The sequence below is a fragment of the Amblyomma mixtum genome, chromosome 1 (genome assembly GCF_055824585.1).
Source record: "Amblyomma mixtum isolate Tamu chromosome 1, ASM5582458v1, whole genome shotgun sequence".
NCBI lineage: Eukaryota > Metazoa > Arthropoda > Arachnida > Ixodida > Ixodidae > Amblyomma > Amblyomma mixtum.
Genome location: NC_143012.1, coordinates 209,223,625 through 209,239,991, shown reverse-complemented (window position 1 = coordinate 209,239,991; position 16,367 = coordinate 209,223,625). Strand labels below are relative to the sequence as shown.

Below are 16,367 nucleotides of genomic sequence, written 5' to 3'. Positions count from 1 at the left end.
ATCTGGCCGAATTATTAGCTGTCATTCTAGCCTTACGTAAATTAGATCCTGCCGTTTCCAAAGTCATGGTTATGACGGACTCTCTATCTATTTGCTTTTCATTATCATCACCCTCTGAGTCTCGGGCATTACGCCTCTTTAAGCAGCTGATCCCGCTTCATCTAAATTCGGTGAGGTTGCTTTGGGTACCGGGTCACGTGGGCATTCAGTTAAATGAGGTTGCTGATTCATTAGCAAGGGCCTCTCTCTGTGGCCCAATAATTGCTGTCCTGCCAACCTGCGCATATACAGCTGAGGTGAGGTTTCGCAGTTACACAATATTTCAGGAATTTTCAGCCTCGGCGCTTACTTCATCCCCCGAATACAAGCATCTTCTGCACCCTTGGAGCAGCAAAGACTGGAGTTCGCGCAGACTGGAGGTCTCTTTCACGCGTTTGCGATGCCGAGTTCCTCTGCTTAATTTCTACCTTCACAGATCTGGTCTGGCGGTTTCTCCACTGTGTCCATTTTGTGCCGAGCCTGAGACAGTGGATCACTTCCTGCTGTTCTGCCGCCGATTCTCTTCTTTGAGGAGGCGCCTATTAGAAAATCCGTTTCACCAGCTGGGTCTGCCTGTGTCCTCTGAGGTTGTTCTTTCCTTTGGCGCTACTTCGCTTGGACGAAGCAACAGGAGTGCGCGCTGTGCAGTTCAAAAATTTCTTTTAGAAACACAGCGACTCCCATGCTAATATCATTTTTTTTATTATTATTTTTATTTTTTTTTTCTTTTTCTATTTGTTTTCATTTTTCTGATTCTCAAACTTTTAATTTATTATTATTATTATTATTATTATTTTTTCTGTCTCTCTTTCAGTCAATACAAAATTGAACCATTCCATATGTTGCATTCAAATTTGCACATAATGCCGTCCTCCCATCTTCGATCTCCCTGCTAACAGGTCCCCTTTCGTTGCGTCGTCCAATCTGTCAGCCTATACCCTATTAATACTCCTTTACCTCTAAAACTCTTAATCATTCAAACAGTTCACCGCCTGTGTCTTGGCCACTCCCCCGTAGTGGGTATGTGCCATTCTACTTGAGGCCAACCAACCAACCAACCAACCATTATCATCTTCTTTTCTCACGCTGCACCGTCGACCGAGCGTTTGGCCAGCCGTCCTTAACTGCGTTCTACGGACCCTGCTTCGTCACCACCTGCCTGCTTGGTTTCCTGGTGGTGCCGGGCGTTTTTTTTGGTGAGGCCGTTCCAAGTTCGTGGTGTTTTGGCCAGGTTCCAGGGTAGCTCTACTGGCTTGGGTTATGTAAGGTTGCCGTCGCGCTGTTTGTAGGCATGTCTTTCGCCTACCCGGAAGGGGGCTCGACAGCTTAGTTCGCCAGCCTGCCCGCCGAAAGCTTTCCTCTGATTTCATTTGGAAAGAATGGTGTCGATGCAATTCCGGCGGCGCTTGTACCGATAGGCGATGAAATGCTGAAAATGAAGAATTCAGCATGAAGGAGTATGAGCATGAAGGAGCCTTTTGCATAACCAGAGCTCGGCGAATTGGATCAACTAGAAAAATTTCTCGGCCTCGTTTATAAGAACTATAGCAAATGGAAAGGACGACTACAGTCGAAGTTTAAATATCAATTTTTCAAACGCAAACAATAGGAAGGGTTTGAATCGTTTTATGAAACGGAATGTGAACTCCTTAGCTATGCAGTTAACAAGCTCTGTTGTGCTGTCTCGACATGCGGCGAAAGGTGAGTTAGAACGAATCCCGCAAGGGTTCGCATCACGTTTTCAGGAGCAGTGTAGAGTCCCTCTGTTCACCCCCTACCCCTGCTCAGATTATGCTGCCGTTGAAAAATCAGAGCTACTTACTATAGTTTGTTCGATGCAGTTCTCGACTCCGGGATGGCATGATATCAGTGCCAATATTCTGAAAACTTAAGTTCAAGAGTTCGGTATGCTCAAAATTTTAGTTGAAGAGTTCACTCAGGTCAATGCAATCTGGTCAATCTAGCCAATGAAACATTGGAAACTGCATGGCTGCCGCATTCCTGGAAGGTAGCGAAAATAATATTGTTCTTAAAAGATTAAAAGAAAGGATTCCATATTGATAATATTCGGGCGATACCTCTAAATTTCAATTTGATAAAGCTCAAAGAATTGTGCCTAGCCGAGTCAAAGCATATTTGAGAAATCAACGCATTGAGCTCTGCCCAGATTGGCTTTCGCCTCGGATGCTCAATATGGTCTGCCCATGTTGATTTAGAGATAAGAATCCGCCTTGCTATGTGCAACAACGAACTTTCAGCGTTAGTGACGCTTGACATTGCTGAAGCATACTACGGTGTTGTACATCCGATCCTACTCACTAAACGGTCATTACTACACGCGCTGTTCTACATTTATGCGTGGATCCGTGAATTTTTAGCAGGACGGCAGTTATTTTGCACTTACGGCTCCCACTTCAGACGCCTATGTCCAGACCAAAGGTGTGCCACAAGGTTCTGTGCTTTCGCCACTTCTTTTCAATATTTTGATGTGTGGCATTCCCGTACACCCTGACGTTACACTTTATGTTTACGCAGACTACATAGCCTTCTTTGCCTTTGCAACAGACATTCATGCCCTATATGGTTCTCTCCAGGCTTACCTCAAAGCGTTCGAGGTTTTTCTGGATAACATTATTTTGGTATTAAATGTGCACAAAAGCAGTGTGCTAGTTTTTCAATCCAGCATGCCTTTATAAATCTCGTTACACTATCGCTCGGACAACATACCACAGGTGGAATCTTTGAGGTATGTAAGCCTTATGATGCTAGTATGGATTAGCGGCTGAGAAAGGTGAGCGTGTACTCGGTAGGATACTACGAATAAGTAACAGGGAATTTGGCTGCATACACTTTTCTGGCTCTCATAAATATAAGCTTCATCCGTTGCTGCTGTTAGAAAGGCGCGCACTACGCCTCTGCCTAGGTCTCGCTCAATCGTTTTCCACCGCAGTTTTGTACCTGGCGCTCGTATCCCCGCCCTTAACTCCCGTTGCCACCTTTTCAGTGTGAGGGCTTTCTTGCGGGCATTTGAGTCAGCTCCTGGTGTGGCTACGCCTAATTTTTGTCTCCCACTCGGTCCTCTTCCTCACTCATCATTGCCCAAGGTTCGGCCTCCCTCAAGTTGTTTTTACTCAAAACCTTTTACCGAACATTGGTGTGGATCTGAACTTTGTACGTAGAGTTGCTTATGCAACGTGCCCTGTTGATATTGCTTTTGATTATATTTTTACACCTAATGCGAAGCATCTGCCGTCCAGAGCACTAACTGGACTCCTCTCTAATCACCTTGACAATTTCCCGCACTACACTGTGATTGCTACAGATGCGACTGCAGCCGGCCAGGAGACAGCGAATGGTATTTTCTTGGAGCTATTCGGTTCAAGTCCCGGATTACACACCCATATTTCTAGCGGAGTTCATGGCTCTTAGGCTGGCTGCTTTGAAAATTCCCTCCAATGCCTCCCAGTTGATATTCCCCTGATTGTCTCTCTGTTTTGTTGGCGCTGGAGTCTACGCGGGACGCTCTTTTGAGCCGCTCACTTAAAGGTTGGCCTGCGATGGGACGTTGCAGACGACTATCGCAAGTGGACTCAAGATAATCGCTTTATCGCGAACTTTTGCCGCTTTTTAAGCCAGGCTAGTTTGCACTCCTTTTTATAACTTTCTTTCCTTTTTCATTATGCCTAATGGCAAACAGCTCGAATAAAAAAAAAAGTGTTTCATTCCTGGATGGGTGAAAGAGGTGCGCTTCGTTTAGATTCCAGGTCACTGCGGTATTTTTCAAAACGATGCTGTAGACTTCTTAGCAAAATCAGCTCTCAATGCACCGGTCGCCTGTAGCGTCATTAATCTCATCTTTTTCGAAACGTCTCGTTTTCTGCGTTTTCAGTATATTACCACACTGTGCAACAATACGTTGCTCTCTACCGTTGACTACCAAGATCTCATGTACCCATGGCAGGTTTGGGCATGTAAATCCGGCCAGTGTGAGGTAGCGATGGCTTTCATGAGGGGCAGTATCTTCCGCTTAAATGGTTGCTTGTGTAGATGCGGGTTCAGTCCCCCAAACCTTTGCGTGGCTTGTGGAGAAATAGAAACATTGGAGCATTTCCTACTTTCTTGTCAGAGGTTTGCACATCAGAGAAGTACGTGTCTAGAAATTCCCATTACAAAGTTTGCACTCACTTTGTCGGTCCCGCTTCCTCTCTCCTTCGGTGACAGCGCCAGAGGTTTTGCACTGCACCAAGTTTGCGAATGCCTCCACAATTGCATAATACCTACCGGATTCCCTGGCTAAAGGTATCCAAAATTTCCGCATTTAAAGACCTTTCAGTAAACTTCATGTATTCAATTCTCTGATCTTCTCTCCCGCTTTTTTCTTTTTGTTTTCTACTTTCCTATTTAGCACAAACTTTACCTTGGCACCAGTTTAGCTTCTTCTTTTGGCTCTCCTCACTAAACCCTGGCCTATCCCCTGTCGTGGGTATGCGCCATGTTACTAAGGCAAAAACAGCAACAAGAACAACAACGTAATTTTTTTATGTACACGTAGTGTCTGCTCCTGAAAATTGATGGAAGGCACATTCCTTCCATGAAGCGCGGCACCAGGGTCCAGACGAGGAGTCACCGGCCGGTAGTGGAGCATGAAAGCAAAAACGAGTGGTATAAAAATCTTTTACTTTCTGCACTGCATTCAACGTACCTGATGATAACTATAAGTATTTCCGTTATTTCCGTGTGTATTTGCTGGTGCCACCTATGAATAAAGAAGGTGTATGAGGAATAAAGCCAACCCCTCCCGCAGCGTAAAAGCTCGAGGTGAGTGAGCCGGACCTCGAATGCTCGTCGCATGCGGGCCGTCTCAGCGACAACACCGACCACTTCTGGCCCCGGCTTTGATGAGAGCGTCAATGAGTGGACTGCAGGACACGGCTCCCGGCATTCCAGGCCCAGTCAAAACGAGAGTGGTCGTTGCTGCGTGACCAAAGAAAATTTCAGCGCATTCTTTCGACCGCGCCAACATGTGCACGTGGGGACAACCCACACGGCGCCATGCCATACGCCGTGGAGCCTGCCCCGACTCACCCGTCGCCACCCTTGTGGCTCCAACAGGCATGGAGGCGTCGGCTGGTGAAGCCCACTACAGTATACTCGAGTGTGCAGGACCGTCCGGTCAATATCGCTCGTACTGCGTACCCATAACAAAGCGACCACTCTGACCTGACCCAAAGGCTACGTCTTCACCTCGGCATACAGATGGAGGACAGAGGAGGTGTGCATGAGTGATTCAATCACACTGACCATCAGACATTGGCCATATTACAATCTCGCATCATCTTACAGTCCCGTGATCGGGTGTGAGAAAAAAAATACCGCGAACATTTTGTTCAGTGCGCAAAAGGGATCGCGTACCGGATTCCGTTGACATGTGGTAAGATATGCATAGGGAAAATCGAAAGAAGCATGAATAAAAGGCTGAGTTAACAAAAGCGCCATGCGCAACAACACACTAAAGGTCACTTCCCAGCCCGCTGTCACGACTGTCCCAACAAACCCTGAAGCAAATTTTTTTTAGCAAATGAGCCGCCTGAAGTATACACAGGGATCTTGACACCGCAAAATTATAGAAACATGTTTGATACGCAGAGAACGAGCGGAGTGCATCTGTGCGGAATGAGGCAATCTTCTGGATAAGGCAATTGCGTTCATGCGTTGCATTAAGACGTGCATTCATTAAGTATCTTCTTTTTATATTTTGTACTCGCGAATGTATGCTATATGTCTGCTAAAACTTCAAAGTTCAGCATGAAACTACATAAAATTCTGTTGTTAGTGCAAAATTATCTGTTGTTACTACAAGTTAATGACCTATAACACTACACAAAATCTGTTGTGATGAAAGAAAATTTTCCATTTTGCTTTTCGGCTGAAGTTGGCATGTTTTTGCAGATGCTTTGCAGCGCCGCAGAATAATTTCCTCCAAATGCTGAGCGCAGCGCGACATCGAGGAGGATGTCGGGTCCCGCAAAGTACAGCCGTGATGCCATGATACCGCCCATCGCTTGCTGTCATGGGAAACAAACTTGTAGAGGAAATCTAACGCGAAATTTTACTTTTTAATGCTATATCATTTAGGTTGCTGTCTTACAAAAACCACCCGGTTTCTCTAACGAAATTCTATGACTGGTCAGTTGGGAGATGACGGCATCAGGGTCACGCCAACCCACAGGAACAATTCAGAGAGCACCGTCAAGTTTGAAATTTCCAAGGACTCGCAAAATTTGGGATCTGGCAGAGAGCACCGGCATATTTAAAATTCCGAAAAGCTGCCGAAATTCGAAGTTGGTCCACCTCTAGAAAATGTGCCACTTGACTCATGCACAAGATTTGGCACTTAGCCCAAGTCAATAATTTGGGAGTTGATCCTCTTCAAAAATTTGTCATTTGACCCATGGCTAAAATTTGTCATTTGACCCATGGCTAAAATTTGGTAGTTCAGCACCTCCAAAATTTGGTAGTTCATTCACCCCCAAAAATTTGGCAGTTGGCTAAACCCACAACTTGCAGTCGGCCCAAGACTAAATTTGGAACTTGGCCCACCCTAAAAACTTCACAGCTCGCTCACCGCAAAAAATTTGGTGTTGGCCCATATCAAAGACATATCCCATTTGGCCTACACCCAAAAATTTGGAGCTAGCCCATCTGCAAACAATTTGGCCGTTGGCCCACCCCAAAATTTTCACTTCCCCAAAACCTGACAGTGTGACAACCACCAAAATTTGACAACTCCCCAAAATCTGGGAGTTGGCGCACCTGACATCAGTTAAGTTGGTATAATAGGTGGATTTGCAGTTTTGACTCAAAAAAGGTGGCGTGATGTGAAAAGGGCGGTGAAATCTGGTCTCAACCGGTGTTGGCGGGAGAAGATGGCGTGACTTGAAATTGCAGGGAAATTCTGGCTTCAAGTGGTTTTTGACGGGAAACGATCGTACACTACATGCAAGCAGTGCGGCGCTGAGCTTCCGCCTGTCAGGAGCATACGGAGATGGAGGCCGCAAGTCGACCTCTTCCCGAAGTAGTTCTTACAGGAGAAGGAGGAAAAGCTTTTAATATGGAACTATGGTGTGCTTGTTTTCTCGAGTGGAGCCATCACTCCAGGGTTCCATGTGCCGCCGCGATCTTGCTGGGCCGCCAGAGCAGCGAAAGCTGGTCTTGCCGTTTCGTGCCGGTCAGAGCGGTCTCAAGAAAGGCTCTCAGTCGATGACCCCGTTTGTGACCGCTATCTTCTTGGTACACTCAATGAGCCGGTGGTGGTCGATGTGGTCGATGGTGGTCTACGGGTAGAGTTCCCCAGGTGATCGAAAACCGGTGCCTCTACTACGGCACTTTTCGGCATTTATTCTTTCACACCTTCTTTGATATCTTGTTCCACGCCGGAATTGAGGTGTGCAAAAGAAGAAATATTAATGCGTGAAAATTGGTTTTGAGGAAACCAAAGGGGCAGTAACTGCCACCATCGATATATCAAAATGGCTTATAACAAAATAGTGGATATAATTTTTTTTATTTACAAACACTGCGCTCTTGAACAACACGACCATCGCAGGTGGGTACATAATTTGTGTAACACCAAAGGACAAAGAAAAGAAAATACAGCAGACAAGGAGTCACCAGCAGCGAAATTACTACATCACACTGTACTGTATCGTTTCACAAGATTAAAATACATACACTGCAGTCATAGAGCCAAGCATATAAAAGGTTATAATTGAGTAAGTCAGAACAAATTACTCAGCAACCGAACAGTCAAAAGTTCGTCACTTGTTGCAGCAGCGCCTCAAAATGGGACAAATAATTCTGTTCGACTATATGGCCAGCAAGGTTGTTCCATTCGGTAACAGTTCTAGGAAAATAGGAATATTTGTAGCAGTTCGTTCTTGTGCATAAAAGTTTTACGGAAAGAGAATGTCGCAGGCGCGTTGCGTAACGAAGGAATAGTTATTCCTTCGGCAGCTCGCATGGAAGCCTAGATTTGTTTTACCTGTTTTACAGTACTTCAAACTCCTAGCAAGTCCAAAAAGTATTGCGCAAAAACCACGTACCAAACCACAAAAACAATATTAAGACGAGATAACAAAATTCATAATTTCATAATTGCAGCTACTATGCTTAGTGTATATCTTGTTTTTACGAAGTAAAATTTCCTTACAAGAGAATATGTCGAATCTCCAGCACACTGCACTCGCCGTTTGGCTTTTAGTAAATAAATTTATAACAGTGGCCAAGATTTTCGTACCGATTTGATGCGGCAAACCGCAGCTCCCCCGTGGTCTAACCTGCAACATTTCCGTACCAATTTAATGCGACAAACTGCGGTTCCCTCGTTGTCTAACCTCTTAGTTGCATAATGCTCACTGCGAGCGCACTGTGTATCTCTGGTTCCATGTCACATGATTAAAATGGTTCGGTAGTGCTCTTGGTATGCTTGACGATGTCGAGGTCTTGCAGGTTTCACAGTGCCAAGCGGCGAAAACAAAAGGGGAAAAATTTTCGTTGACCAGTAGGCGGCCATCATTACAGCTTTCAGTCTGGCGTACGCGATCTCCACAACACATTAGTGTCATGCAAAGAACTGTACTGCTCCGTATGCTTCTGAACTGAGTGGTGAAGCCAACCAAACAGACACTCGCGACGAAACGCAACACATCGCATTCTAGAAGGTACCCCGACACCACAATCGAAAATCACGTTAGTCTAGACTCCAGCTCATTCCTGACTGCCAGGAAATCTATACTCCGTTTCATACATAGCAGGCAACGCTGCGGAGGTTGCTGAAGTAGTGCGTCTGCGAAACTATATTACTCCGCCGCGTATCATTCGTTCTTCTCGAAGCGCCAGTCATTGTTGGGACGAATACAAAGAGCGGTATAAAACAATGTAGCAGCATTGAAAATCGTGGCTGAAGAAGTGAGGCGCTAAGTGTTCGGGCTCTCTGGCCGTAATTTTCCCAGAGTAGGAACTACTTTTTTGGGCGCGGATTTAGGAGAAGCGATTCGCCCTACCAACCGCTTCTCATACCGCCAGGTGTGCTTTTTTCTTCTAGAAATCTCGACGATTCACAGGTTGAAGATGTGGCAAGAGGTAAAAGAAGTAAAGGAGGTGCCACTCAGGGCACTTAGGATTTGTCGCTATGAAATATGTTTGTGTTCGCTTTGGTTGTACGGCAAACTACTTTTTGCATGCGGACTTAGCCGGCGCGAACAGGCGTGCTAGCTTTCGCAGCGTTGCCTGCTATGTATGAAACGGAGTATAGGTGTCCACACCTGAGTCCGAGAAGTGGCCTACCGGGCGAGGGAAATTACTGGGCGAAAGATGGCATCTGGATCCGGGGATAGCCCACAAACTTATCAAGAAATTGCATGAGCATACTGACCGTCGCGGACCCTTTATCCATGAGCACACAAGTCGCTGACCGAAACTCAAGCGAACGCATGGCGAAGCCTGCGTTCGCTTGAGTTCGCGTTCGCACCCCCTTCTACTCTCCAGAATACACAAAGGTAAGATACACACCAGCATGCAAGTTCTGCACACAACCAGCCACGCTACCACACTCATTTTGGGAATGTCAACACCTTCTCCTCACACAGCCAACACACCCACCCACAATCGAACAGTGGGAGGCATTGTTGCGCCGCTCGGAAGCCTCTACTCAAGTCAACTGAGCTGCGGAGGCCACCGCGGCGCGAGGGCTTGCAGTCGTCTGACCTCTAGCTCCTCAGTAAAATCTCAGAAGTATTGTTGCTTACCTACCTCGCTGCTGCGCGCCATTTTCTTCAACGGCCTGTATTAGCTTCAAGGGACTATGCAACGAAATAAAGGTCGCTTCTAAATGAGCTCATTGCTTAGAAATGATGCTAAGAAGCATTCACACTAAGTATGAGTCTTCGGAACTGAGCCACCAATTTATTATGAATTTTTAAAAACCATTTTGTTTTAAATTCGCGGGCCGATCGATGACCTCGTAGTGACCGATTTTGAAACTAAAATCGCGAAAATAGGCGTCACTAGCCCCATGACCTCGGCAGGCCACCACACGCTGTCATTCGCTGGAGCCACTGCAGCCACGACGTCACGGGCACGCTTCCGGTAGCCGCGAAAATCGCCTACTCGTTCCGCTGCGCGACCCCCTCGGGTAAGCGCGAGGCATCTAGGTATTGCCTTCGAGCATATGGTTTCAATTTACCTCTGCCGCCTATTTCTGTCGGGAGTTCGGGAGCCACTCGCAGTGCCGGTCGCACTGACAAGCGAAGAAATCCGACGAGCGCCGCAATCCAGGTAAGCGAAGAGAGACCGGAGAGACGCTGCTGCTGGGGTGCTGGGTGCGACAGCCGGAAGTCGCAAACCGAACGTCAGCGAATGACGTAATCATGGGCGGGGCCTAGTTCCAGAGCTGTTTACTTTATTTTTTTCTGCTGCCTCGCGTGTGCGAGTTGAGGGGAGAGAGGAGGAGCATTGTTTTAATCGTCTATAACTTCGTTGTTACTGGTGCTAGCTCAAAAATTCTTGCGGTGGGGTGACGGGTGATAGAATGTCTCTCTCCTGTCTGCTTTAGGTAATCTCAATTAATTTATTGCATAGACCCTTTCAGCATCAAGAAAATGGAACTGATTCCAAGACCCGTTTTCTAGGCTTTGAAGCCCTAGCAGCGGCTAGTAGGACACGGGCGCGCGTTGGCAGGGTTGACATAACAGTCCGTGTAACTATATACTATTTTGGGAGCGAGTGTTGAAGGCTCCTGCAACGTACATCGGTTGCATACCGAATACGGGCTTTCTTGCCCTCATTATACCCAGTGGCAGGTAAGCCAGCTGGCATGCGTCAGTTGCGACAAAGGCCGCGCACTGTTATAACGAAGTAACAGCTATAAAGATAAAATCCGAAGCCCCTTCGACTACGTTATAACCAGATTCAACTATACTTAACAGTTCTTCTGTACTAGAAGGGACTACGCAAATATGCAGCACTCGTATGAAACATCGCTGAGCACAGATGATTAACGGGCACATTTCAAGCGCGAAGGCACTTCTGCCTGACCGTCTCTGTAACTGCGTCCCTTATTTCTACATGCGTGCGCGGTGATATGGTACTTTGTTATAAACAGAGAGTATGGGGAGGTTGGCATCAATTTATTCGACTTCAAATTCTTTTTGATACTGTTTTGCACTTTAATTTCCCTGTGATCTTCGCTGTCGTTGGAATCAGATAGACAGGGAAATGGCAAGAATAGAACTGAATAGGACAAAAAGAATCGCATTATAGCCTCACAGGCAGCTCCTAATCTTCCGTTCCTGTTTTTTTAATGCTGTCTTGAATCAAAGCTGCCAGTCTAAGGCTTCTGCAGCATTAAAAAAACAGCTACATATCTGCAGCTCTTAACAATGCAAAGCCAGAAACATTGCACGCAACTGGCTGCACTGACCGATATGAAATAAAACGCTGTTAAATTCCATCCAATAAATTCAAACCTTCAATTAAGTTCAATGATTTCTGGCGCACAGTACTGTCCTCACTTCAATCGTAAAACTGAATTCTGGCTATTATCAAACAGTAGGGTATAAAGAGGGCGTCCTCAGTTATCATAGCCTTGGAGCTAATCACTGGCATATAACGCGACTACAAACTGTCCACTGCACCAGGGGAGAAGACACTGCGACACTGAACTTCGGGCCTCATGGGCGAACCGCGAGGGCAGGAAAAGGTCTTGGCGAAGTTGGCGTCATGTCTTAATGGCAGGTTGCAGTAAGCCTCCGCCACGTCGACGCCTTCTCCACACGACCATAGACAGCCAAATACGAAAAATAAGGCCGGCTCCGGCAAGTCCGGGTAATCATCAAGAACCGTCTTGTTGCCTCTGAATTGCATTCGACCGCTGTAAGCTTCCCAGAGTGCTGCCCAGGACAGCATCGCAGCATGGACGCCTTTCTTGATGGCGCTCGCCTCTCGAAGGTCGTCTTCTAACGAAGCTGCCATACAGTGCCACATGTCATCTGTTTCGGCGAGCACTGCCGTCTTGCAAGCTTCTTTGTTGAGCACAAATTCAGAAAGAAGTTTACCGACTAAGCGGGAACCTATTCCGGCGATCTTGATGGCGTTAGGCGCACTCAATGCGTACCATGGCGAATCGAGGTAACTGGCTTCCAGAGGCTCACTCCACGCATGGTTGGGAGTCACGTGGATGGCATGGGCGAAATTCTCCAGCCTGTCAAAACCGTCATTCAGTGCGAACGTTGATGATGACGTGCTTATCCAATTACTCATAGCGCTGAGCTTCATGTCAGGGTAGCGCGCGTACGTCTCCTCGAAATTCTCAGGACTCGAGCGCCTGAAGAGGCGTGTGTATGCTTCTGCTGCCCACGCAACGGCGTCATTTGTGCAGTTTACCTTCAACTTCAGTGACTTGGCACGCGAAAGAATGTGGGTAAGAGACAAACCGACAACTTGCATTAGCCTGCCGATGTCTTCTCTGACTACCGCAGTGACGACGTCGCTCAGATAAGGGTACTGAAGGGCGTAATGAAAGATGCGGTCGCTGTTGGAAAAGCAGAGCGCCCTGTGGCTCTCCAGAGTAACAGAGCCTCGCCGTTCAGCCGCTATGATGCGCCCGCTGGTGAATGGAATCAGTGCTTGGACGCATAGCCAGTCGTAGAGTTCCGCGAAATCGGTCTCGCCGAGTTCTTGATGGAGTTCGAACACCGCCTGAAAGTAACGCCTCCCTCGCAGTATGATTGGGTATTTGTCGTCCATTGAAATATTGAGGAACTTTTGGAATACCTGCAGCCAGCGATCTCTCGAGATATTTGGCGTCATATGCTGAAAACTGTCTATGTCGGTAAGCCAGGCGTCTTTTCTTCTGGAGTCACGATGGAACACTGATGCATTGAGGAATGATATCAGCACTGATTCTAACCGGCGGATGTTGTTGAACCGATCTACAAAGTTCGACTGGTCATCGCTCTCTGAGAAACTGTCGTATACTGCCCGGAAGTACTCCCGGTATTCCTCGAACGTCAAATTGTTTATGTGTCCCCTGGTCGCCTCCAGCATTGTGACAACGTTGTCTGGCCCGCTAATGAAAATCGGTCGATTGACTGCGCGCGCCAGGGTGACTCCCAGAAGCACAGGTATCCTCACAACCTGTGACATGTAGAGCATGCGTTCGAGGACGTCCGCCAATGACCTGTTTTCCATGGCACCATAAGGCCACATGATGCCACCTTCTACCAGAATCTTCTTGACGTCAGCGGACTGGTCGTTCGACGCTGCAACGATGTCGTCGCATGCAACTAAGTGCCTCGCGGCCTTTTGCACAGCCGTCTGCTTCCTGGGCGCGGCATCGAAAGGGATGCGGACGAGCTTGGCGCGTCTGGTCACGTTGTCGAAAAAGGCCGAGGCAAGGACTTGAGCGACGGTCTGCCCCGGGTGTGTCCGATACCACGAGCCGCACACGTGCGCGTGAAAGTTGTCGCATGGTGGCACTCGATCGTCCAGGGAGTCCCTGAGCAACGCACTCATCCGGCGGCAAGCCTCGTGGCCGCATCGGGCGACTAGTAGCGGCTCGCTGCCCTGGACCTTGAGACGCCGATGGACGTCGCCGCCCCTGGCTGCGCTCCTGGTGAGCAGCCCTGCCGACAGAATGGCCAACACTGCGCCAACGACGAACACGACCAGTGTGACCAGCAGGCAAGTTCTGCCTGGGCTCCGCTGCGCGATGCGGTGCAGCGAAGTGGTGGCCTGCGTCCGTCGCAAGCCACACCCACCCGTGCTCAGGGAAGTCCTGTCGGCACTCATACCCTGAGAGAGAGAGAGAAAAAATGTGGGTTGGCTGGGAACGACGGGGCCGCTTTTAATGTTTAGTGGAATAAAATTGAGGAGTTATGAAAAACAATGAACGAGAAGACAGAAGCTGTCTGGCTCGATTCCACGGGTGCAATTCTGAGAATTATCAGCAGGGGCTTAAGGTAGCCGCTTTAGTACAGGCAAGTCATCAACGCGGTTAGAACCAGAATGATAAAATTTTGACTATTTTCAACAGTTTGGAAAAAGTTCCGCTGGATGGCCGAGTCATCCCGAGAGCGCGAAGGCACCCCAATTTCCCGCTGTGTCTGCAGGAGCTGGAGTAAAATGGGGAAGTGACGCGGTTTAATCATTCATTACGTGTTTTGCTATTCTTTCGACACTGGTCTTTGCCTTGCTTTTAGTATCTCCTAATTTCAGCAATACATTACAGTGTATAGTAGTAGATCCAATGTGTTCCACGGGGCCCTCTCTAAGCATTGCAGGTGCCTCACCTGTCCTCCGACCACTGCTAAGCACCGTGATGTCCCACTCAATGGTTGACCCAAAACTGACAGTTTCACCTGTTTCCCTATGCTGTTATTATTCAGTGCAGAAGACATGCCCGAGAAGCGTGTGCTGCGTGCTAGTGCGGTCCGGCCGGATTAGGGAGATGTGGGACCATGGATGGATGTACTCTATCATGGTTTGTGCGTGCGGGGGGGGGGGGGGAGATCGTACAACGATATTTGTCGCTTCTTTGCCTCGCAGGAAGGCCAGAGGCTGGTGGAATCAGCTCTGTATCCTAACTTTACAATTCTCCTACTGTAACACTCTCAAACTAATACTGCCCAAAGACATCTCCAAAATTTTTTTATCGATTCGCCGACACTCGAGTCGTACTGGCAGCTCCCCTGCCAGTAATGCTGCATTACAAGTTTATAAACAATAGTCACCGCTGTATGGCACTCAATGCATTACGATAATAAAAGCTAGTAACGATAGGGTAATAATGAGAGCGACGAACTGGACAGCGTGGGTTTGCCAACAAACGCCAACAAATGATATCATAACCGAAATAAAAACCTGCAGTCATATGCGGGACAAGATTAAGATGAAAGAGAGCCGATGGTCAGTTAGGGTAGCACAGTGGATTCAAAGAGGAGGAAAGCGTGATAGGCGCCAGCAGAGAGTCAAGGCTGGTAGAGCAAATTAAGAAATTTACGGGAATATGGTTGTCGGAGCTGGCGCAGTGCAGGGTTAATTGTAGGGGTGTGCGAATATTCCACCTTTTCCAATATTGAACCCAACATTGGTCCAGTTGAGTCGCTGAACGAGTCAAGTCGTGGATGCTCGAAATTATTCGAAACGAATCGAATATGTTCTCAATATTTCGAATTGGCACGGATTTCGTATAAAGCACGCCATAGTTTTCTTGGACGTCTGTTACAATAACGAGGCGCACTCCGATGCTGAATGCGCATGTTGCCGCAATCGGTCTGCGCTGGATGGAATGTTCAGCGCCGCGACGCGGTAAAGTCGTGTGGAAGCTTTCGTACTGTTAACACATGACCTCCGAGACTGGGCTACGGGGCAGGGCTCAGCAAGGTTTAGCCAACTCTATCTTGATGACCGGTCTCGGAAGCCATGGCTCATAAGCAGCTCTCGTCCATCTCATTTACTGAGGCTAGTTAACTCGTCGTCCTCATGAGCAGCAAAAGATAATTTTCCAGCACCTATGACATGGCGATCAGAGAGTTAAATTAATGACATCGTGTCGGGTGCTCCCCTAACGAAGATTAGTGTTGCGCATTTTCAGACGACTATAGATATACAACTTCTTAAAATGCAGCACCACAGCACAGCATCCCCTGCAGCGCTTCGCTGTTTTGCACGATTAATCGCTGGTAGCGAATAGTCGGAAAAATATGCGAGTCGTATTCGATTCCGTGCGTAGCTACATTATTCGTATTCGATTCGGTAGCGAAGTTCCATTATTCGCGTTCTTTCTGGTTCCGAAAACCTGCTATTTGCTCGACCCTTCTTATGTTGAGGTAAGTGGGAGATGCTCTTGATTTGAAGTGCGTGTATATATGGTTTGGCGACTGCGCTTAATCGGCGCCTACGTCACGCTGAGGGAATAAGCTGGATTCAAGGCCGGCTGTAGAGTTCGCGCCCGGGACAGGAGGCACTGCACTCACCGTATCGTGGTCGTGGTCAGCCGGCAAAGGCAGGCCGTTCCGTTCGCCGTCGACCCCTTGCAAGGACCGGCGACGCTCGCTGGCTCTGGTGGCATCCGATGCCGCCGCTGATGCGGTGTCAGCGTGCGCACTGCCCAGCGAGGCCGCCTTGTGCGAGTACACCGCCCGGTGCGACGACACCCCTGACCAGGCTCCTTCGGACGTGAGCTGGCTTTGCGAGCGCCTGGTCATAGCGACTGGAAATCGCAGGTCACGACCACGGGCGACCTCCGGCCGATGCAATGCCTAGGTTGG

General features: G+C 48.0%; 1 protein-coding gene across 1 annotated transcript; it reads right to left on the bottom strand.

Annotated features, from left to right (window-relative positions):
- Positions 1 to 11,214: 11,214 nt before the first annotated feature.
- On the bottom strand, positions 11,215 to 16,367 carry LOC149370732 (endothelin-converting enzyme 2-like). Its single transcript, XM_089562945.1, has 2 exons — positions 16,074 to 16,367; positions 11,215 to 13,890 (listed from the first exon to the last, which is right to left on the bottom strand). Exons 1-2 carry the CDS (start codon positions 16,302 to 16,304, stop codon positions 11,713 to 11,715), a joined length of 2,409 nt encoding a protein of 802 aa, XP_089419071.1. The 5' UTR covers positions 16,305 to 16,367; the 3' UTR covers positions 11,215 to 11,712.

Excerpts from the sequence above, each read along its gene's own strand:
- LOC149370732 (XM_089562945.1), bottom strand. The coding sequence starts at position 16,304 with ATGACCAGGCGCTCGCAAAGCCAGCTCACGTCCGAAGGAGCCTGGTCA. Across the intron at positions 13,891-16,073 it reads CTGACCACGACCACGATACG|GGTATGAGTGCCGACAGGAC; the intron begins GTGAGTGCAGTG and ends TCTCTCTCTCAG.